The sequence below is a fragment of the Pongo pygmaeus genome, chromosome 8, assembly GCF_028885625.2.
Source record: "Pongo pygmaeus isolate AG05252 chromosome 8, NHGRI_mPonPyg2-v2.0_pri, whole genome shotgun sequence".
Lineage (NCBI taxonomy): Eukaryota > Metazoa > Chordata > Mammalia > Primates > Hominidae > Pongo > Pongo pygmaeus.
Window position 1 is genome coordinate 98077602 of NC_072381.2, and position 23628 is coordinate 98101229.

General features: G+C 36.4%; 1 protein-coding gene across 5 annotated transcripts in view; it reads left to right on the forward strand.

The window, feature by feature from the left end:
* Window positions 1-23628, forward strand: part of EXOC6 (exocyst complex component 6) — a 224773-nt gene that overhangs the window by 110586 nt on the left and 90559 nt on the right. For all 5 annotated transcript variants that reach the window (XM_054503919.2, XM_054503918.2, XM_063669987.1 and 2 more), the window contains 4 exons: window positions 6708-6813; window positions 10667-10776; window positions 13008-13119; window positions 13968-14102. In XM_054503919.2, coding sequence (XP_054359894.1) covers window positions 6708-6813; window positions 10667-10776; window positions 13008-13119; window positions 13968-14102 — 463 coding nt within the window. The remainder of the gene's footprint in view (window positions 1-6707; window positions 6814-10666; window positions 10777-13007; window positions 13120-13967; window positions 14103-23628) is intronic.

Sequence of the window (23628 nt, forward strand, 5' to 3'; positions counted from 1 at the left end):
ATTCAAAGATATTTTGTATTAGAGACAGAAATTTACAGCTTTTAAATTTTGTTTTGGGCAAGTGCTGTTTTTACAAATAAAATAACTAGATTAAGAATCTTAAATAATCTAAATGAGAAAATTACTTTTGCTTTAACCACTTATCTGCAGGCCATGGACAAAAGTATTTTAATATCTGTGTAACTTTTTAGTGACATGAGAAGAGAAATATACCCCCCCACTTTAATTACTAAAAGTTTTCCTCCCTCCCTTCTTTCCTTCTTTCTCTTTTTGTCTCTTTCTCTCCATCCTTCTCCCTTTCAGGAAGAAAAAGTCAATCTTGAGGTTTTACATCTTGTTTACCCAAAATGTGATAGAAGTAATGTGTCAATATTTGATGATATTAAAATAAAAGTATGTTAGATGATTTAATACCAGCTTAGCACTTATCCCATCAACTTTCAAAACTATGGAGATTGACCTTCTAAATACTGTAATAGAAATTTTCGAACAGGGTGAGGTGGCTTATGCCTGTAATCCCAGCACTTTGGGAGGCCAAGATGGGAGGATCTCTTGAGGCCAGGAGTTTGAGACCAGCCTGGACAACATAGTAAGACCTTGTGTCTACAAATAAAAAATAAAAAAATTAGCTGGGCATGGTGGTGCGCACCTGTAATCTCAGCTACTTGGGAGGTTGAGGCAGGAGGATTACTTGAGCCCAGGTGTTTGAGGCTGCAGTGAGCTATAAACACACCACTGCACTCCAGCCTGCACAATAGGGTAAGACTGTGCTCTTAAAAAATATTTTTTTAATGCCTAAGTGGCTCATAAGGTGATACACATCTAGTAAAATCAACTAAACAAATCCTTATTTGAGTTTTTTGCATTTACGTTCTTCAGGAGTGATATTATCAGGATGCTATCCCAGATGGATAATTGACAGTCCTGATGAGTCATATGTAACTATCAACAATTATTTTTATTAACTATTTTAAAAATAAAGGTAGCATTTATTGATAAAGATGGTAATCTAGAACATATATGCTATGATATAATGTATAATATGATGTAATATGATATTTTTATAGTTATAAAATCTTATAGAGTTGATGTTATTTAACTGGCCTCTTCAGAAGGGTGTTTATATTTTCATAACTGTTGATAGATTGTATTGGGCCAGCTATTCTCTCTTACCTGTCTTAAGACTTCTAGTAGTAAGATTGTTCCTCAAGACTGGGGAAACCATGAAGTATTGTTTTCTCTCTGGGAAGCTAGTGGCTTCATTCACATAGAGATAGGATTAATTTTCTCCTCCAAAGTAATAGTGGAGGAGAACAAATGATAGCATGTCAATTTTAACACACAATTTCCAAATATATTTTGACTTCTGCTTTTAATACTCTTCCAGATCATGCTTTTTGCCTATTTTTTTTTTTTTTTTTTTTTTTGAGACGGAGTCTTGCACTGTCACCTGGGCTGGAGTGCAGTGGCACGACCTCGGCTCACTGCAAGCTCCGCTTCCTGGGTTCATGCCATTCTGCCTCAGCCTCCCTAGTAGCTGGGACTACAGGTGCCCGCCACCACACCCGGCTAATTTTTTGTACTTTTAGTAGAGATGGTGTTTCACCGTGTTAGCCAGGATGGTCTCGATCTCCTGATCTCGTGATGCACCCGCCTTGGCCTCCCAAAGTGCTGGGATTACAGGCATGAGCCACCGCGCCTAGCCACCTAAATTTTTAAGAAGTAGCAGAACTTAAGCTTTGCTTACCTCTGACCCGTATCCTTAAATATTTTATAAATAGTAAATTGACAACCTAATAATTAAATGGGGGAAAAAGAAAAATTATCAATATTGAGTGATACTCAAAACTTGACTACTTCCATGACAGAATTTATAACCTGACTGCTGTTATAGTTTATCTGTATGCAGCTCTCTCACTATATTATGAGCCCTGTTTTATTTTTGTATTATTTTTGGATACATGTGCTTTTATTTAGTTTTTAATTGACAATAATTGTATGGATTTATGAGGTACAGTTTGATGTTTTGGTATATTGTATACATTATGGAATGATTAAATCAAGCAAATTAACATATCCATCACCTCACATACTTATTTTTTTTTTTAGTGGTGCAAACATTTAAAATCTACTGTTGGCAATTTGAAATATATGTTACATTATTATTAACCGTAGTCACCTTGCTGTGGAATAGATCTCAAAAACCTATTTCTCCTGTCTGACTGAAACTGTACTCTTTGACAAACATCTTGGCATCTCCCTACCCTGCCTACCCCACTTTCTGATGGCCCGACCCTCTGGTAACCTATAAACCAGAAATCGTGCTTCTCTCTACTTCTGTGAGTGTGACTGTTTTAGATTCCTCATATAAGTGAGATTATGCTGTATTTGACTTCCTGTGCCTAGCTCATGTCACTTAGCATAATGTCCTCAAGGTTCATCCTTGTTGTTGCAAATGACAGAATTTCCCTCTTTTATAGGGCTGAATAGTATTCCATTGTGTATATGCGCTTTTTTAAATCCATTCAAAGGTCGATTCCATATTTTGGCTATTGTGAATAATTCTGCAGTGAACATGGGAATGCAGATATCTCTTTGAGATACTGATCTTATTTTTTAAAAATTTTTATTATTATTTTTTTTGAGACAGAGTCTTTGCTCTGTCACCCAGGCTGGAGTGCAGCAGCGTGATCTTGGCTCATGGCAACCTCTGCCTCCTAGGTTCAAGTGAGTCTCCTGCCTCAGCCTCCCAGGTAGTTGGGATTATAAAGGTGTGCACCACCATGCCCCGCTAATTTTTGTATTTTTAGTAGAGACAGGGTTTCACCATCTTAGCCAGGCTGGTTTCAAACTCTGACCTCAAATGATCCGCCTGCCTTGGCCTCCCAAAGTGCTAGGATTACAGATGTGAGCCACTGTGCCTGGCTTAATACTGATTTTAATTCTTTTGGTTATGCACCCAGAAATGAGATTGCTGGGATCATATAGTAGTTCTATTTTTAGTTTTTTGAGGAACCTCCATCCTGTTTTCCATAATGGATATACTAATTTACATTGCCACCAACAGCGTGCAAAGTTTCCCTTTCTCCACATCCTCACCAACACTTATCTTGTGTCTGTTAGATAATGGCCATTCTAACAGCTGTGAGGTGATACCTTGTTGTATTTATTTATTTTTTTTTTTTGAGACGGAGTTTTGTTCTTGTCACCCAGGCTGGAGTGCAATGGTGCAATCTCAGCTCACTACAATCTCTGCCTCCCAGGTTCAAGTGATTCTCCTGCCTCAGCCTTCCGAGTAGCTGGGATTACAGGCCTGCACCACCACGTCCGTCTAATTTTGTATTTTTAGTAGAGATGGGGTTTCTGTATGTTGGTCAGGCTGGTCTGGAACTCTCGACCTCAGGTGATCTGCCTGCCTCCGCCTCCCAAAGTGCTGGGATTACAGGTGTGAGCCACCGTGCCTGGCCAGCCTTGTATTTTTAATTTGGATTTCCCTGATGATTAGTGATGTTAAGCTTTGCTTATTCCTGATCTGTATACCTGTTGGACATTTTTCTGTCTTCTTTTGATAAATATCTATTCAGGTGCTTTGCCCACTTTTTAATTCAGTTATTTGTTTTCTTGCTATTGAGTTGAGTTCCTTATGTATTTTGGATACTAACTCCTTATTATATGTATCAGATATATATCAGCAAATATTTTCTCCCAGTCTGTAACTTGCCTCTTCATTCTGTTAATTGTTTCCTTGCTGTGCAGAAGCTTTTTAGTTTGATGCAGTTTATTTGTCTACTATGGCTTTTGTTGCCTGTGCTTTTGGGGTTATATTTTAAAAAATCATTATGTAGACCAATGCCATGGAGCTATTTATATTCTTGATTGCCTAGCCCTAGTATAGTGCCCAACAGAGTAGGAACTTATACATGTTTATAGAATTTGGTTCTATAAACAGATCATTTTAAGACTACATTAACATTTTTAGAATATAAATGTGCCTTTCATTAAATTATCTCTTCTTCCATAGTAACTGGTTCCCTGGCATTTGTATAAAGTTAGTAGTTTATTGTCTTCTAGTAGTTACTTTCCCTGTAACTTGCCTTTTAACCTTTCATCATTTTTATTTTTATTTTTAAAACAGAGACAGCGTTTCGCTGTGTTGCCCAGGCTGGCCTCAAGTGTTCTGCCTGCGTCAGCTTCCCAAAGATTACAGGTGTGAGCCACCTCATTTAGCCCTGCCTTTTAACGTTTTACTTTATTTTTAAACTCTATGTAGAATGAAATAGAATTAGTGGAAGTAAATACCAAAAAAGTAATTTTTGTATTTTTTGGTAGAGCTGGGTGTGGTTGATTAGTGGCGCACACCCTGTAGTCCCAGCTACTCAGGAGGCTAAGGTGCAAGAATCGCTTGAGGCTGGGTACGGTGGCTCACGCCGGTAATCCCAGCACTTTGGGAGGCCGAGGTGGGTGGATCACCAGGTCAGGAGATAGAGACCATCCTGGCTAACATGGTGGAACCCCGTCTCTACTAAAAAAACAACAAAAAAATTAGCCGGGTGTGGTGGCCGGCGCCTGTAGTCCCAGCTGCTCAGGAGGCTGAGGCAGGAGAATGGTGTGAACCTGGGAGGCGGAGCTTGCAGTGAGCCAAGATTGCGCCACTGCACGCCAGCCTGGGCGACAGAGCTAGACTCCATCTCAGAAAAAAAAGAATCGCTTGAACCCGGGAGGCTGAGGCTGCAGTGAGCCGAAATTGCACCACTGCACTCCAGCCTGGGCGACAGAGTGAGACCCTGTTTAAAAAAAAAATAAATAAAAAAAATAAAGCTCTCATTTATGCTACTTCCTTTCTACCCCTACTGTTGCAGGTTTAATTCAGATCCTCGTCACCTTTTATGTAGATTATTCTTCAGTTTTTCTAAGTGATCTCTCTGTGTTCATTATTAGGCTTTTTCCAGTGTATCCTCCACACAGTGAATATCTTCCTATGACATTCCCTTTCCTAAAACCTTTTAATGCCTACAGAGTGAAATCTTGATGTCTGTTTGCACACCTGTCCAATCTCATTTTTCACCATGTCCCTCAGACTTTATACTTTGTAATACTGCACTACTTGTGGTTTTACACCCCACCCCCGACCCACATACTAATGCTTTTTCACTCCTTGTGCCTTTGCATATATATTCCAGTGGTCTAGAATGCTTTTCTCCCATAATCTTTTTAGAAATTTTTTTCATCTGTAAAGACCCTACAGGACCCCCAACTTCTCTGTCTAACTTTCCATGAGATGTTCTTCATATACTTTGATAGTCACTTCCTTCTTTGTCCTGTTTCTGAACCTTGTACTTCTTGTATTGTATGTATAGCACAACATTATAGATGTTATAATTTGTTTGCATATCTATCTCTCCTATTAGATTTCTTGCGTTTATCTTCATGAGGTAGGGAATTTTCATCACAGCCCAGAGCCTAGCACATAATAGGTGCTCAATAAATATTAATCAAACTGAATTATTTAATTAAAAGGAAATCAATGACTGGATGACAATTACATTAGGACAGCCTAGGTTATGCTGCAGCAACAAAAATTCCCCAAATGTCAGTGGATGAACATGTTTTATTCCTCACTCACATAGAAGCCCACGATAGGTTTACTAGTCAGAGATACAAGCTATTTGCATTTGTGATTCTAACTTTTCAACATGTTGTCTTCCTTGTCACCATGGGAAGGAGGTTTGCACAATTGGCTCATAAAGGCTTTAAACTCAGAGCAACACATGTCACTTCCATTCACAGCCCAATGGCCAAAACTAGTCATATGGCCCTGCCTAACTGCAAGGGGGTGTACAGGAGAGCAAATGGATATTTGATGAGTAGTAACTGTTTCTGCGTCACCAACTATAAAAGATCCATTTCTAATCATGACATTATGAGAGGCTAAACAAATATAACACATTGTTTTGATCTTCAAGAGTTTATAATCTCATTGGGAAAAGAGAAGACACAAGATACACAACTTGAGAATTATTCCTATCAAGAATTATGACAGGAGGCCGGGCACGGTGGCTCACGCCTATAATCTCAGCACTTTAGGAGACCGAGGCAGGCAGATCATGAGGTCAGGAGATCGAGACCGTCCTGGCTAACACGGTGAAACCCCTTCTTTACTAGAAATACAAAAAATTAGCCAGGCGTGGTGGCACGCACCTGTAGTCCCAGCTACTTGGGAGGCTGAGGCAGCAGAATCACTTGAACCTGGGAGGTGGAGGTTGCAATGAGCCGAGATCACACCACTGCACTCCAGCCTGGGTGAAAGAGCGAGACTCTGTCTCAGAAAAGAAAAAATAAAAAGAAAAAAATAAAAAGAATTATGACAGGAATACTTTCCATTACATGGATCCTTTTTTAGTTACAGATAATGAGCTTGTTCAGAATATATCACCTTGAGAATTATTCTAGAATGGAAAACTAAAGTGCTGAGAGGTTGTAAAACAAACTAGTGGAAAAAGGAGATTGTACGTGGATTTTGAGGGACAAGACCTATTTGTTGTTGAATTTTAGAATTCTGGATGCTTAGGCAGTATCTTCCTATTTGGATCTTTAACTGACAAGTAAAAACTGCTTTTGTAATAGTTGGGGTTTTTTAAGGTATTGTCTTTTAGTACTCTAATAATATGCTTTGCAATGATAAGTTTTCAATTTTCCTTTCCTAACAGGGACATTTTTGAAGAAGATAATTATAGCCCCATCCCTATTGTCAATGAAGAAGAATATAAAATTGTCATCAGCAAATTTCCCTTTCAAGATCCAGACCTTGAAAAGGTACAAGCTAGTTTTTAATTCAAGGATTTTCTTAAAAACAAATTCATAGTATTTGTTACTACATAATATTAAATATTAAGCTGAGACTGTAAATAACAGTGGTTTCTTGGGGGGCAATTTTTTGTTGTATTGAGAAAACTAATTATGTTCTGTTAAGTTTTAAAGAGTATGTTATTACTACTACTACTACGACTACTACTACTGAGATTTTGATGACATTAAGAAGAGACTTTCCTGGGCCTACTAGAAGAAGTTGCCCCAAATGTTAGGTGGATTCCTAGGAGAGGTGTTACTAATGTTGGATGAATTCCAAATGAAGAGTAGATTTATAGTAATAAGAGTATATCCTAGGGAAAGAGACAAGAATTTCTTTGAATTGTTTATCACTGTGGAAGATTTTAAAAGAAGTACACTTTTACAAAAAGTTTATATTGGTTAAATAAGTGATATGTGAAGGCAATAGCTACCTGTAGATTTCTTCCTGAAGTAGGAATATTTATGTTTGGAGTCAAGATATCTGAACAAAACACAGGGTAGAGAAAGGAAGTAGACCAGCCATGTAGGAGATTCTCAGAATGCACATGAATCCATGTGTATGTGCATATATATACGCAAACATGCACCCTTGTACCTATCCAATATCTTTGAGTAGAATTAGATCTCATTAGAAAAGGATGTCATTTTAACTGTAACTGTCACTTTTGTATTCTCTTTATTGTTGTTTTTTTCTCCTTACTCTTCTTTATTATTTTCCCAACTTTTTATAATTCAGTACCTTTCTACATTTTTATCACTTCAGCATGAGCAAGACCAAATTCTGAGTGAATCATGACTGTAAATTTTTGTTGTATTTTTATACACAAACTAAGCATATTATGCGTACTAGTCACTAAATACAGAACCAGGTAATTAAATGGATAGCTTGTAGATTGTAGCTAATGCCGCCATTGCATATACCTATTAGCTATGTTTTAATACAAGAGGCCAGAATAATTATTCTAATTCTGTATTTTTTGAAAGCCCAGTGAAAGTTGTTCTGTCAAGAAATATCACCAGAATATTTTCTATCTCATGGCTTAGTTTTTTTTTTAGTTACTGGTAATGAGTTTGTTCAGGCTAGTGTCTATATAAAGAGCACTAGACTAGGTCTAGATTCATGTGCTAGCTCTGCTTGTGGCATTTTTTTTTTTCTTTTTTTTTTGTGAGACGGAGTTTTGCTCTTGTTGCCCAGGCTGGAGTACAATGGCGCCATCTCGGCTCACTGCAACCTCTGCCTCCTGGGTTCAAGTGATTCTCCTGCCTCAGCCTCCCGAGTAGCTGGGATTACAGGCATGCGCCACCATGCCCAGCTAATTTTGTAATTTTTTTTAGTAGAGACAGGGTTTCACCATGTAGGTCAGGCTGGTCTCGAACTCCTGACCTCAGATGATCTGCCTGCTTCAGCCACACAAAGTGCTGGGATTACAGGTGTGAGCCACTGCACCTGGCTGCTTGTGGCTTATTATAGGCAAATGACTGGGCCTGTGTGGGCATTTGTGCCTCATCTGTCAAATGAGGAGTTTGAACTCAGTAATCTCTAATATCCCTTCCAATCATAATAGGTTTATAATTAAAAGGAAATTTAACTTTGCTTACAGAGCGTTTCTAATATATGCAGTACCTCTTAAGTTCTTAGAAGTTGTATTCATTGGTCTATGTATTATTATTTAAAAGAACTACTGTTAATAGTTAAAGTCACATGGAAAACTAAAATACGACAACTGAAAAATAAATCTCATAAATTATTTAATAAAGTCTTTTGGTTGTGTGTGTATATTTTTTCCTAGTTTAAGTATAATTTTCAATTAAAACTATTAGAAAATATATAAAACTATCAAATAACGAGTTATTTTCAACATAAATTATGAATGGAGGAGTAATAGTAAACATACATGCAAAAATATTTTTGTAGATAGCTATGTTAATTTTATTAGAATCATTTGGCCAAAATAAGAACACATTTATATTCTGCCTTTAATGTCATTAAAATAATTTCAAATATTTTTCATATACCTACTATATACCAGAAACAGTGCTATGTGCTAGATTTTCAGTCTTTGGTGTCAAGAAGCTTATAGTCAAGTGAGGGTAGATAAAATAAATAAGAAATTATAATTCACAGAAGTTTGCATTGCTTAAGATAGGGGATGCACCATGCAGAAAGGCTGCATAAAGGTCAAAGTAGATGAAGTACAAGAGTTGAAGCTCAAGAGATGTAAATTGGAGAAGTAGAAAGGACCAGACCATAATGGCCCTACTAAACAGTGTTAAGAGAGTTTATCCTTTTTCCTGAGGGTTATGGGAAGCCATGAAAGAATTTTAAGTGGTAAAAACATAACCAGATTTGGGCTTTAGGAAGACCTATCTGGCTAATATGCGGAGAATGGATTGGAAAAGAGTAAGACTGGTAGCAGGGAGACCACCTAGTAGATTTTTGCATTTAACTTGATGAGAGAAGAGGGTTATGTAACCTGAATGGGGGTTATGGTCATTGAAGCTGATTTGAGATGCTTAGGAGGTAGGAGCAACAGGAGTTGCTGATTATGTGCATATGAGGGGTAACGGAGATAAAGGGGTCAAGTAAGATAACCAAGTTTCCACCTTGGATGGTGGCAGCATTCACTGTGATAAGAAACAGAAGAGGAGCAAATTTAGAAGAAAAAGATGATAATTTCACTTTTGGACCTATTGAGTAACTCATCTCAAATGGTACAGCCAAATGGAGCTGTCCAATGGGTAGATACATGAATTTGGACTTAAGAGAAAGATTTGATCTGGAGTTGTAGATTTGGAGATATTGGTACTTGTATGGTGATTGAAGTCATAAGACTATATGAGATCATCCAAGAAAAGTATATGTAGTGGAAAGAGAGGGTTTAGGACAGAACCCTAAAGCACAGCAATAATTAAGTAATGGCTAGAGGAAAAGAAATAGAGTAGGTAGAGAAAAAGGAGGAAAACCAGTGTGGGCAGGAATCCAAGGAAGGAGAGATCATTTATGAAGTAGGAGTGGGTCAACTGTGTCAGATTTTTCAAAAAAGTCAGGTAACATGAGAGCTGAAGAAACCACTGGATTGAACAACTGTGAGATCACTGGTGATCTTGGTGACGGTACTTTCACCGATATAACAAGGTTGCAATGAAGGTGAAGATAGAAGGGTATATCTGACTTAATGAAATAGAAAAGAGGGTTTTTTTAGTAACAATCTTGGAAGGAGTTTACCTTTTAGAGACTGAGAATTTCAAATGCATAATGACTTACAAAGTAGTTTAGCCAGGAAGGACCCTGTAAGCCGTTGGCTGCATACCAGTGTTTAATGGCATAGAGGTCAGAAACCTGCTATAAGGTATTCTAGGAGTTATGGAATAAACTCGATAACTTCTTGAATTGGTATCAAGCCTTCACTGAAGGTAAATGAAGGGAGTCTTAGAATTATTTAATGACTCTGAGCCAGAAAGCTGGCCTATAATTTTCATGGCCACCCTGACTCTTGTATGATAAATACACAAAGAAGCAGACAGCCTAGGCATCGCCTACAGACAGAATACTCATCATCAGAATACACCAGAGGTATTGGTATGTGTTTTCTCTGCTTGTTGGAAGTCTGATAATATGATTTAAGAAACAAGGGTAAATTGCCACATTATTTTCTTCAGAAATATTTTGATAAAATATCAAAAATGTAGAAATATAAGAGTTTTTGATGCAGGTATTTGCTATTCAAGTGTGAAATCAATTTAATTTTACATTTTTAGTGACTAGCATGTCTTTTTCTAAAATTTCAAAAACAATATTAACTTTCTTTTTCTACAGCAATCTTTCCCAAAGAAATTCCCCATGTCTCAGTCAGTGCCTCATATTTACATTCAAGTTAAAGAATTTATTTATGCCAGCCTTAAATTTTCAGAGTCACTACACCGGAGGTAAGTTTACTAATCACAAATGCATTTTTGTCATAACTTTTATGAAACATTAATACTTTATTTTTATGGCGTAACTTTTTTTTCCTCAACTTTTATTTTAGATTCATGGGGTACATGTTTGTTATAGGGGCATATTGTGTAACGCTGAGGTTTGGGGTATGCTTGAACATGTCACCCAGGTAGTGAGCGTAGTACCCAACAGGTAGTTTTTCAACCCCTGCCTTCCCTTTGTGTAGTCCCCAGTATCTGTTGTTTCCATTTTTACATCCATGTGTACCTAGTGTTTAGCTCCCACTTACAAGTGAAAACATGCAGTATTTGGTTTTCTGTTTCTGCATTAGTTTGCTTAGGATAATAGCCTCCAGCTGCATTCATGTTGCTGCAAAGGACATGATTTTGTTCTTTTTTATGGCCGTGTAGTATTCCATGGTGTTTATATACCACATTTTCTTTATCCAATCCAACATTGCTATCAATGGGGAGGTGCTACTTGGAACTAGTGGGTAGAGGCCAGGGGTGCTGCCATAGACACCTAGGTTGATTCTGTGTCTTTCCTATTGTGAATATTGCTGTAATGAACATATGGGTACATGTGTCTTTTTGGTAAAATGATTTATTTTCCTTTGGGTATATCCCCAATAATGGGATTGCTGGGTTGAATGGTAGTTCTTTTTGTTTGTTTTTGTTTTGTTTTGAGACAGGAACTCACTCTGTTGCCCAGGCTGGAATGAAGTGGCACGATTATGGCTCACTGCAGCCTTGACCTCCTGGGCTCAAGTGATCCTTCCACCTCAGCCTCCCAAGTAGCTGGAACCACAGGTTCGCGCCACTACTCTTTGCCAATTTTTGTATTTTTAGTGGAGATGAGGTTTTGCCATGTTGGTCAGGCTGGTTTCGAACTCCTGGCCTCAAGCAATCCACCCACCTCGGCCTCCCAAAGTGCTGAGATTACAGGCACAATCCACTGTGCCTGGCCCACAGATTTTTAAAAGTAGTATTTTAATAAAAAGTAAAAGGATGCAAAAATGTTAGCCTGTATCTAAGGCAGTAGTTCTCAACTGGGGATAATTTTCGTTCTCCTGCCACCACCTCCTTCCCACAAATTTGGCAATGCCTAGAAACATCTTTGGTTGTTACAGTTCAGGGGAAAGGCGCTACTTGGAACTAGTGGATAGAGGCCAAACATCCAAATGTGCAGGACAGTCTCCATGACAAAGAATTATCCACCCTAAAATGTCAATAGTGCCGAGATGGATAATCCATGGTCTACAGACAGTTTAACTGTTGTGATAATGAGGCTGTATCCAAGAAATCATTATTTACTTAAATTGAAGGCCGAACGGCTAGGAGAAAAGAATTTGTGTTTTAGTGCTAGCTTAGTAATACTTAGGATGTTAAGAAACATCCTATTAAAATTAGTTTAAGGTAATTTATTTCTTTGAAGACTTAAAAAATCTTAATGAAAATGGATAACATATTAAAAATTAAATTTGTTAATTATATCTAGAAAGAGCTCCTTTCAGTTTGTATTTTAAAAATAATTTTTAGCTGTAGTTGTGTATGAAGTTTCTTTCAAAGTGACTGTCTTTTGGGGCTGGGCGCAGTGGCTGACGTCTGTAATCCCAGCACTTTGGGAGGCCAAGGTGGGAGAATTACTTGAGTCCAGGAGTTCGAGACCAGCCTGGGCAACATACTGCAACCCTGTCTCTATAAAATATTTGAAACTAGCTGGGCATGGTGGCATGCATCTGTAGTCCCAGCTGCTCAGAACGTTGAAGTGTGAGAATCGCTTGAGTCCAGGACTTTGAGGCTACAGTGAGCTATAATTGCACCACTGCACTCCAGCCTGGGTGACAAAGTGAGACCCTGGCTCAAAAACAATAATAAAAATAATAAAACAACAAAGTTACTATCCCATGATGGAGTCGGAATTTAGGAATAATTTTATTTAAAAATTTCCTTATACAAAGTCCTCCGTGATTTTTCTGTAGTTGTTAATTGGATACATTTAAATTATGCCATATATGAATATTCTACTTTATGGAAAATGTCCCTCTTGCAAAGTTAAATTGAAGTTTGTGATTTAATAAATATGGGTCTTTGTAGTTTATTTAAAGATATAAAATAATGATGGGGAAAATTATTTTAGTAAACTGTGTTAAATTATTTAGGATGTTAACTAACCACATTCATTATTTATTAAGTTTAATAATATCAATCTTTGTTTTTAGCTCAACAGAAATAGACGATATGCTTAGAAAATCAACAAATCTGCTGCTGACCAGAACTTTGAGTAGCTGTTTACTGAACCTTATTAGAAAACCTCATATAGGTTTGACAGAGGTAGGTTAAAAAGACACGTATGGTGAAATGTTTCATTGTATGAAACAATTATTTTAAATTATTGCTGAACATCATTCTGTAAAACTAGCTTCCTGTTTTAAATGTATTAATATAAGCAGATTTGTTTTCAAAATAAAAACACCAGTGTAAATTCCAGAGATGTGAGGATGCCAGGCACAGTGGCTCATACCTCTAATCTGAGAGCTTTGGGAGGCCAAGGCAGGAGGATTGTTTGAGGTCAGGAGTTTGAGACCAGCCTGGGCAATATAGTGAGACCCTGTCTCTACAAACAATGAAGACTATTAGCCAGGCATGGTAGTGTGCAACTATATTCCTAGCTACTCTGGACTTGAGCCCAGGAGGTTGAGGCTGCAGTGAGTTACAATCATACCACTGCACTACACAGCCTGGGTGACAGCAAGACCCTGTCTCTGGAAGAAAAAAAAAAAAAGTGAGGGAAAAGGGTTCATGTGGGGAATAGTAGATAAAGATGTTAGAACATCTATTTAGATTTCTGATTGCCAGACTACAGGAAAAGTCACAATCCTAATTTTTTACTTGCTAAACGTTTAAGATTTGAAACATACTATGAAAAGTTATTTTAAAATAACTGGCAGTTAGACTTTTGGGGTGTGTGTGTGTGTGTGTGTGTGTGTGTGTGTGTGTGTGTGTATAAATTCATAAGCAGTATTTGCAGCAGGCTTTTAAAATCAGATAGTTGTATCCTATAATGCTGCAATTATGTAGAAATGGTACAGTTGCTGGAAGTAATAATCCTATTTTTAAAAATTAGGTGATTTTACATACATGTAACCTGTATTTTACTGGATATATCTTGTGTTTTCTAGCTGGTGCAAATCATCATAAACACAACACACCTGGAACAAGCTTGTAAATATCTTGAGGACTTTATAACTAACATTACAAATATTTCCCAAGAAACTGTTCATACTACAAGACTTTATGGACTTTCTACTTTTAAGGTATGTAAAAATTTGACCAAAAGTTTTCATTTCAGTCACTGTAAAATAATAAAAAAATAATAAAATTTAAAAAAAGAAAGAAAAAAAAAGAAATTAAAGACCGTTCTTATTATATGCAAGATCTACTGTATTCCTAAAAATTAAGAATAAAGGTAATCATTGTCAACAATGAGCAGGTAAATGTCAGTTTCTTTTTGGCACCGTAAACATCTTATTAACACGGAGAAAAGTATACTTATTTTCTACAATGTATTATGCTTTGTTCATGTTTTGATGATTTATAGTAGTGCTGACTAGGCCTAACTGAATTAATATTTCACAGTTTAAAAATTAATTCTATATGAGTGTTTATTTTTGAAAATTTAAAATGTAAGACAAATTAAAAAAGGATAGATTTGTTTTCCATCCTTGATTGGTTCTGATCTGAAGAAAAATAAATATTATTACATGTCATTGAAGTCCTACCTCTTTTGTGGGTAGAAAGATTTCTGTTTGAATAATATACAGGATATACTGAGGATTAATTAATGGTTGTTTTAGGTAGAATGTAAGATTAAATAATTTCATAAGCTATTTTATTATTTGGAGTCATAGATGAGACACTGGCTTACTCTAGTGTATATAAATCCCCTTGTATTGAATATTTTATTAAACTAATGATAAACCATGTACTGATCACTTATCTGTAAAATGGGCTTGCTAATTTAACCTTATAGCTCTTTCTAAAAGTTTCCTATTAAAAAGAATTCTCTTTAACTACTTTTGTTATATTATCAATCACCCCCAAGATTTTATTGTGGTAACTTGCATTTTAAAAAATGAATGTACTTGTGTTTTAAAATAACTAATTTAATGTTAACATTTAACCATATGTTGAAAGTGTGAAGTCCACAAACAACCCTGGGATCCTAGAATTATCTGCTTGGCCTCCAAATATTATGCTCCTCTGGTGACTCTTGAGCTTATGTAGTCATTTCAATACGTAAGACACAAATGCAGAATGATATCTGAATCAGCAGACTTACAAAGTTAGTTATTGAAACTTAGAAGCCTAAAAAAGCAGGCATTCATTTATTCAGATAATATAGTACAGTGATTAAATTCATATACTCTAAAGTTAGATTGCTCTTTGACCTTGGGCAAGTTCTTTAATGTAAATGATTCCAAGTTTCTTTATCTATAAAATTAGCGTAACAGTACAGTGCCTACCTCATATGATTATTATGAGGAGTAAAGAAGATACTTAGCCCAGAGCCATTCACTGTAAGTCATGCTCTGAGCACTCTGTTTAGACTCTGAGAATACAAAAATGTATCCCTGCCCTCAAGAAGCTCAGAGAAGGAAAAAAAAAATAAAAGACACTTAACAATATGGTGTAATAAGCATGATAATATAGGAGGAGATGCCACAAGTTTTTAGTTACTTATTTATCCAAGGACAAATTGATTCTTAGCTTTTATGTTAGATTTTACATAATGCCTCTGCTTTCTCTTTGTTGTTCTCTCTGTCCTTACATCCATGTGTTACTCATACCCTGTCAAGAAGGGATTTCTCAGGCTTAGAGTTGTAGGCATATTTAACTGTTAATATTACTTTTAATATGCTTATCCAGCACCCTCTTATTAAAACATGAATTGCCTTAGCATCTTGTGTTTCTAGGGATCTTCAAGTAATTATTCTTATCGGTCATAAGCCAGAGAACCAAAGATACTGGAACACAATGCTCTTAGATTAGGGGATCTTGGAACTGTTTTTCTCAAAATCTGCCTGTTGGGAAAGAGTGTTTAGAAATGTTAGCTCTGGTTCATCATTCCAGAGTTGAAGCCATAACTACCATTGCATACTCCTTGGTGTATTTCCTTGGAAATCAAGTTCTGCTCTGTAAATAGCAAAGCATCTTTGTTTTTTGTTGTTTGTTTGTTTTGTTTTCACACAGAACTCAGTAAATGCTTTTCTGTTTTCTAATATGTGAGCAAGAGCTGTTTTCATCTTAAGATTTGAAGGTCAAGTATTTTTCAGTTCTGTCTTTTGGTCTATTTCAAGAGGAATTTGTCTCTAAATGTGATAAGGGGAAGCACTTCAACAGGGAGGATTGTTAAATCAATATTAAAGTGAATTACTGAGGGACACTGGGGAATTTCCATTCATAGTGAGTAGTCTGTTGCCTCTTTCACAAAAACGATTGAAGTATAGTCTTGGCTGTAGACATTTGATTGGATTATATAGCCACTTAGCCTGATTTTTTTTCAGTTCAGTGACCCTAGAAAACATCTTTCTATTTGATTGCTTAATGATTCTGGAAACAAGTACTTGATACCTGTACCTCCATTTGCTTCCCTACCAAAAACTACATATGCACACACAAACTACCTGATCTTGTGTCATAAGTATTTATGTTATGAAATAGTGTATAGACTGTTTTGTTAGCTTGTTTGCTAACTCTGTAAGTGATATAAAAGAGGTTCAATAAGTAGTTCCTACCCTCAAGCAGTACCTCAGCTTTTTGAAAGTAACTCAGACCCAATTAGAGAACTACTTAAAGCTAATATAAGACTTCTCCTAACTGGAAAAATTTGCATCAGTATAGAGGAAAAAAAATGGAAATACCATTCCCTTTCTAACTTGTGTGGTAGAGAAATAGTCCAGTTCTTTCTCTTTGGCATCAGGGATCTTTAACTTGGCTCCAAGGAGCTTTTCCAGCCTGCTACTTTGAAGAGTTTTCTTTTGAGTCCTGGCAGTAATTGCAACTGTAAATGCCTAGAATAAATGCACTTCTGATTCTTTTTCTAACTTGCCTTTTTTTTTCTTTTTGTCTGCTAATGACTATGTAGCAAAGCTTTTTAGGATTGTGGCTGAAGTGACAGTAGTAAATCGTCTTTAAGGGCTTGAAATTCTCTTCTTATGGAGCAAGGACATGGTACATGTCAGTTCTTCCCAACTTGATCTACAGATTTAATGTATTCCCCATTAATATCCCAGCAAGTTTTTCTATGGATGTTGACAAAGTGATCTTTAACTTTATATGGAGACAGAAGACCCAGAAGAACCAACAGAGTATTGAAGAAGAACAAAATTGGAGGACTGATACTACCCATCTTCAAGACTTACTATAAAGCTATAGTAATGAGGCTGGGTGCGGTGGCTCACGCCTGTAATCCCAGCACTTTGGGAGGCCGAGAAGGGCAGATCATGAGGTCAAGAGATCAAGACCATCCTGGCCAACATGGTGAAACCCTGTCTCTACTAAAAATACAAAAATTAACTGGGTGTGGTGGTGCACACACGTAATCCCAGCTACTCGGGAGGCTGAGGCAGGAGAATTGCTTGAACCTGGGAGGCAGAGGTTGCAGTGAGCCGAGATCGTACCACTGCAATCCAGCCTGGTGGTAGAGTGAAACTCCATCTCAAAAACAAAACAAAACAAAGCTGTAGTAATGAATAAGATGTGGTATTGGACAAACAACAGACAAATAGATTAATGGAACAGATTAAAGACCCCAGAAATAGACCCACATATATATAGTCAACTGAATTTTGACAAAGGAGCAAAAGTAATAAAATGTAGCAAAGATAGTTTTTTCAACGAATAGTGCAGGAACAACTGGACATCCACGTGTAAAAAAAATGAATCTAGACCAGACCTTACACCCTTCACAAAAACTGACTCAAAATGTTTCACAGATCTGTATGTAAAATGCAAAATGATAAAACCCCTAGAAGATAACATAGGAGAAAATCTAGATGACCTTGGGTGGGGCAATGACTTTTTAGTCTTGATTGTTCCCCAAAGGAAAAATCCATGATAGAAATAATTGATAAACTGAACTTCATTAAAATTTTAGGCTTCCGTTCTATGAAAGACCCTGTCAACAGAATGAGAAGACAAGTCACAGAACTGGGAGAAAATATTTGAAAAAGACTTATCTGATGAAGGACTCTTGTCTGAAATGTGCAAAGAACTCTTAAAACTCAATGAGAAGAAAATGAACAATAGATTTTAAAATGGGCCAGAGACTTTAACATATACCTCAGCAAAGAAGATACAGAGATACCAGATAAGCATATGAAAAGATGTTCTGTATATATGTCATAAGGGAAATGCAAACTAAAACAACAGTGAGATACCACTACACACCTATTAGAGTGGCCAAAATTCAGAACAATGACAACACCAAAGACTGACAAGGATGTGGAGCAACAGAAGCTCTTATTCATTGCTGGTGGGAATGCAAAATGCTACAGCCTCCTTGGAAGACCATTTGACAGCTTCTTAGAAAGTGAAACGCAGTCTTACCATATGATGCAGCAATTGTGCTTCTTGGTATTTATCCCAAGGAGTTGAAAACTTAGGTTCACCCAAAAACTTGCACATGGATGTTTATAGCAGCTTTATTCATAATTGCCCAAACTTGGAAGCAACCAAGATGTCCTTCAGTAGGTGAATGTATAAATAAACCCTGGTATATCTGGACAGTGGAATATTATTAAGTACTAAAAAGAAATGAGCTATCTAGCCATTGATATGGAGGAAACTTAAATGCATATTATTAAGTGAAAGGAGCCAATCTGAAAAGGCTACGTATTGTATGATTGCAACTATGTGACATTCTGGAAAAGAGAAAGCTATGGAGGCAATAAAAAAATTAATGGTAGCCAGGAGTGAGGGAGCGGTGGAGGGATAAATAAGTGAAGCACAGAGGATATTTAGGGCAGTGAGACTATTGCTCTAAAAGTATGTAATTGTGTATACATGCATCAAAACCCATAGAATGTAAAACACTACGAGTGAATCCAGTGTACACTGTGGACTTTGGAATTTGTGGGGTATGTAGTAAATCTCTGTACTTTCTGTTCGGTTTTGCTGTTAACCTAAAACTACTCTAAAAAATAGTCTATTTAAATTGCAAAAAAAAAAAAGGTGAACACACTTGTAACTATGAGGTCAAGAAATAAAGCATTACTAGCACTGTAGAAGCCTTCCTCATTCCTCTCCTTTGTCACTATCTCTTTTCTTCTCAGTACTGACTTTTAAGGGCACAGAGTAGTTTTGCCTTTTTCTCGGTTCTATTTAAATGAAATCATACAGAGTGCATCTTTTTGTGTGTCTGACTTCTTTTACTCAGCAGGAGTTGGGTTATTTCATTTGTGTTGTTGTATGTAGCTGTAGTTTATTTATTTTGAATTCAATATGGTATTCCATGATAGAATTTACACCTTATTTATTAGTGTGTGAACTGTATCACTTTTGGCTATTTAGAAACTTCTCTTTTGCCTTCGTCCTGGTTATTGAGTGGATACGTGACCTTTGAGATGTTACGGTATGGGTAAAATATAATTTATGTTTATTTAATTTTTAGTAGTAAAGATACAAATTCAGGAACTGGCATAAACATTTAGAACTAATGAGGTATTATTGGCAGTTTAAAAATTTTTCATTTTAATTGTATTATTTTGTTGTTTTATGTATGTAAAGCTGATGTATTGCTTTGTGAAGGTACTTGCAAAATTACGCCTTGACTGATTAATTGCATGTCAGCTTCTGATTACTTATATGCTTTTTTATTGATGGAGTGTTCCTTTGTAGAATTCATTGTATTGTGTATGCAATTTGATTGCCATTTCAAAAAGGCAATGTATATGACATTTATTTCTTTTATCATCCTTTACCACCAACTTCTTCTTTTCTGGTCTTCCCCCATTAGAGAGGACTGTATAAAGCAGTTTTATGCTTACAGCTGATTTAATACATTTGAATGACATAAAATCCTAAAAGGTAAGTTAGAAAACAACCAAAAGCAAAAGCAGATTGGGTAACAAATATATATGGAATAGAATAAGTAATTAGGTCCCTTCGTAAATAGAACAGAAAAGTAAATAAGGGACATGCTACTTTGCCAAAAACATAAAAGGTAACAGGAAAAATAAAAACATTTTTTCAGTTCTGTAAACAAAAGGGGAGGATAAACAAAATGTAGAGACCTCAGTCCTCATAGATAAGAGTGCTCCGCTTTCTGTTTTTTTTTTTATATCATCAGTAATCAGTTAATTATAGAAAATGCCACTTATAAACATCATGGAAAGCAGAAATAGAGTAGGGAGATAAATGGTTGAGGACTACTTTAAAAAGCTATTTATATCAGATGATTTGCAAACCTGATGACAAACAACCACTTAAGGAGTGGCAGATGCTACCACAAAGCCACTAGTTATTATTTGTGAACACTTTTGAGGTACAAAAGCCCCTGAAAACTAGAAAGGTAAAAATGTAGCACCCACTTTTTAAAAGGAAAAGGAGATAACTTAGGTAATTGGAGAATTAGAGGAGTATTTAGTTTACAGTGACCTGTGACAATCTCAGATAATCAGAAGACTGGATTTTGCATTATTCCAGATAATTGATTATAGCTCAAAACCCATATTTCCCTCTACAAGTGAGGTAATTAGCAGGTGGCTCTATGAGAGATTTAGCTCAAAACCCATATTTCCCTCTACAAGTGAGGTAATTAGCAGGTGACTCTATGAGAGATTTAGGTTATTCTAGGACAGGCTACTTTGATAAAGAACAAGAAATGAAATATTTTGTCTTGTCTAAAGTAAGGCTTTGATTGTGTCCCAAAAGATAGTCCTGTAAACAAAGCAGTAATTCCTTAGATGGTTCTGTCTAAACTGAGTGTCATTTTTCAGTTGGGGGTATATGTTAAATGATGTTTATTAAGCAAAAATGTATATATAATATAATGTAAAAATGTTTATATATATATATGGTTTTGTTTTGTTTTTTGAGACAGGGTCCCACTCTGTCATCCAGGTTAGAGTGCAGTGACTTGATCCTGGCTTACTGCAGCCTTGACTTCCTGGGCTCAAGCAATCCTCCCACCTCAGCCTCCCAAATAGCTAGGACTACAGGCCCATGCTACTACTCTGGCTGATTTAAAAAAATTTGTTTTGTAGAGACAGGGTCTCACTGTATTGCCCAGGCTGGTCTTGAACTCCTGGACTCAAGCAATCCTCTTGCTTCAGCCTCCCAAAGTGCTGGGATTACAAGTGTAAGCCACTGTCAGGTCCTAAAGTGTATTTCTGTGGTACTGTGCTAATTGCTGAGGGGAAGATACGGAATGGTTCTTGACCACTAGGATTCTTTTAATCTAGAAGAGCAGATAACTACAAACAAATAACAACAGTATGTAATAGTAGATGAATTTGATCCTGTAGACATGTTTGATTTGGTTTTGTGGTTTTTCTAAATGTTTTGAATTTGCATACCTTTAGATGAGACTTAAACTCTGTAATGATCCTGCCTACGGTAAATACCCTGCCTGCCATTCTTGTTACCTGCCTGGACCCTGAAGGCATTTAAGTATTTGTACCAGTTTGGAGCATGGGTAAGATTTTAATCAGCAGAGATGAGAAGGAAGAATTGGTATAAACCCATGCACAGAAGGCAGAAAGCTGAAGTTATATTCAGACATTCAGATAATGACCCAGAAGATGGAATATAAAATCATATTTATTCATCTTATGTTAATAAGGATGCTTATTTTTGTTTTAAAATAATGTTTGGTTTACATGTGTTTTGAATGTATATTCTGGGGAAAAATGTAATTTCTTCTAGAAGCAATTAGTGTCAGTTTCCTTTACTTAAATTTCGATCTTCAGCTGTATCCAGGCCGTAGCTTTTTACCTGATACTTCACCTTACATTATCTAACTCTCTAAGAAGTACTTTGTATTTCCCTCTGAAAATTGTTTTTGGTATAATTAACGTAACTCTTACAGTAACCTACCTTTGTAATAGAACATTTAGTATACTATTTGTGACCTGCCTACTTTAGAACTATGATATTATTAATCTCTGGCTTATAGTCCATGATGACTTATTTCTTTTTATAAAGACCAATTTTTTTTTTTTTTTTTTGGATCATGGCTCACTGCAGCCTTGATCTCCTGGGCTCAAGTGATCTTCCCACTTCAGGCTTCCGAGTAGCTGGGATTACAGGTGCGCACCATCTTACCTGGCCGATTTTTTAAAATTTATTTTTTGTAGAGGTAGGGTCTCACCATATTGCCCCTGTTGGTCTCAAACTCCTGGGCTTAAGTGATCTCCTGCCTCAGACTCCCAAAGTGTTGGGATTATAGGCGAGAGCCTTTGTACCCAGCAAGATAATCTTTTACAGAGATTTCTAGAACTTTATGATACTTCAGTTCTTGTAATTCATACAAGCTTTTCGTGGCTTTTAACTTTCAATTTCTTAGTTCATTATGGAGCAGATCTTGAGCTTTGTTTTACCCAGAGTATTGATCAAATGGTAATCTGTGCCTTGCATGATTTGCATGCGTATAAGGCACAATACATATCCTAAAGCCTAATACTCTTTAAAAAAAAAAAAAAATCACAGTAATATCATATAATGAAAAAACCTGATGAAAAGTAACCAGGTGAGTTAGTGCTTTTTGCTAATTTAATGAGAAGCATAGCACATAAATCCCTCTTTTATTTTTTGGTTGATTTTTAAGTACTAAATGTAAAGAAAATAAAGAATAAAACAAGAATATAAAGAATAAAACAACTTCTTTTGATTGCCACATTGACATCTAAAATAAATAATGGAAATTTTATATATATATATTTTTTTAAAATTATAATTTATTAATTGGCTTCTCTGCCCATTTTGTACCTTTTCCTTCATCATAACTAAATACTATTAATAAATTATATTGGTTAGTCTTATTTGCTTTTTCCCTTCTGCATTAGTAGTGACATTGGATAATGAGTTGGATGCTATATGCAGTGTAACTAACATTAGAAATGTTTAGGTCAAGATAATGGATTATTGGAATTTTGTTTATTAGAGCAGGAAGAAGTTAACTAGGGAGGACACCTTTTTGGTGATAGCTCTAACTTTATCTATTGCCTACATATTTGAGGCCCATAAAAATATACATGTATTTCCCTTGCTCTAAATGAGCAAAATTAAATGTAACTTTTTTCTTAAATATTGAATAAATGTTTCTATTAAGATAGTTGTATTAATCAGGGTTATTAACAGAAAATTGACAGGAACTGATAGAAAAACCAACTCAAACTTTCTTAAACAATAAAGGAAAAATTATTGGCCAGTGACACTGAGATGTCCAAAGATAGGGCACTGCTGCTCAGTAGATGTCACCATGGACCCAGAGTCCCTCCATCTTTTAACTCTGCTTTATGCAATTTTGGCCTCATCGTCAGACTACTTACAGTGGCCCAGCAGTTCCCAGCAGCTCTAGGCTCTCTCAGTCTGGGTAGCAAAATGACTGTCTGCTCACAGTCCCAAACCTCACATCGTCATGTCCTGTCATCTAAAGGAAGAGAAACTGTCTCCCTCCACTAGCTGCTGTATAATTTTTTTGTAACAGGATGGGATTGGTAATTGACTTAAACTTAGCAAGACCCACCTTGGAGCTAGATATCAGTTCAGTCTTACCCAAATGAGATAGCTGTGAATGGGGGCAGGGTGATTTTCCAAAACGTATTTGGGAATTATTCC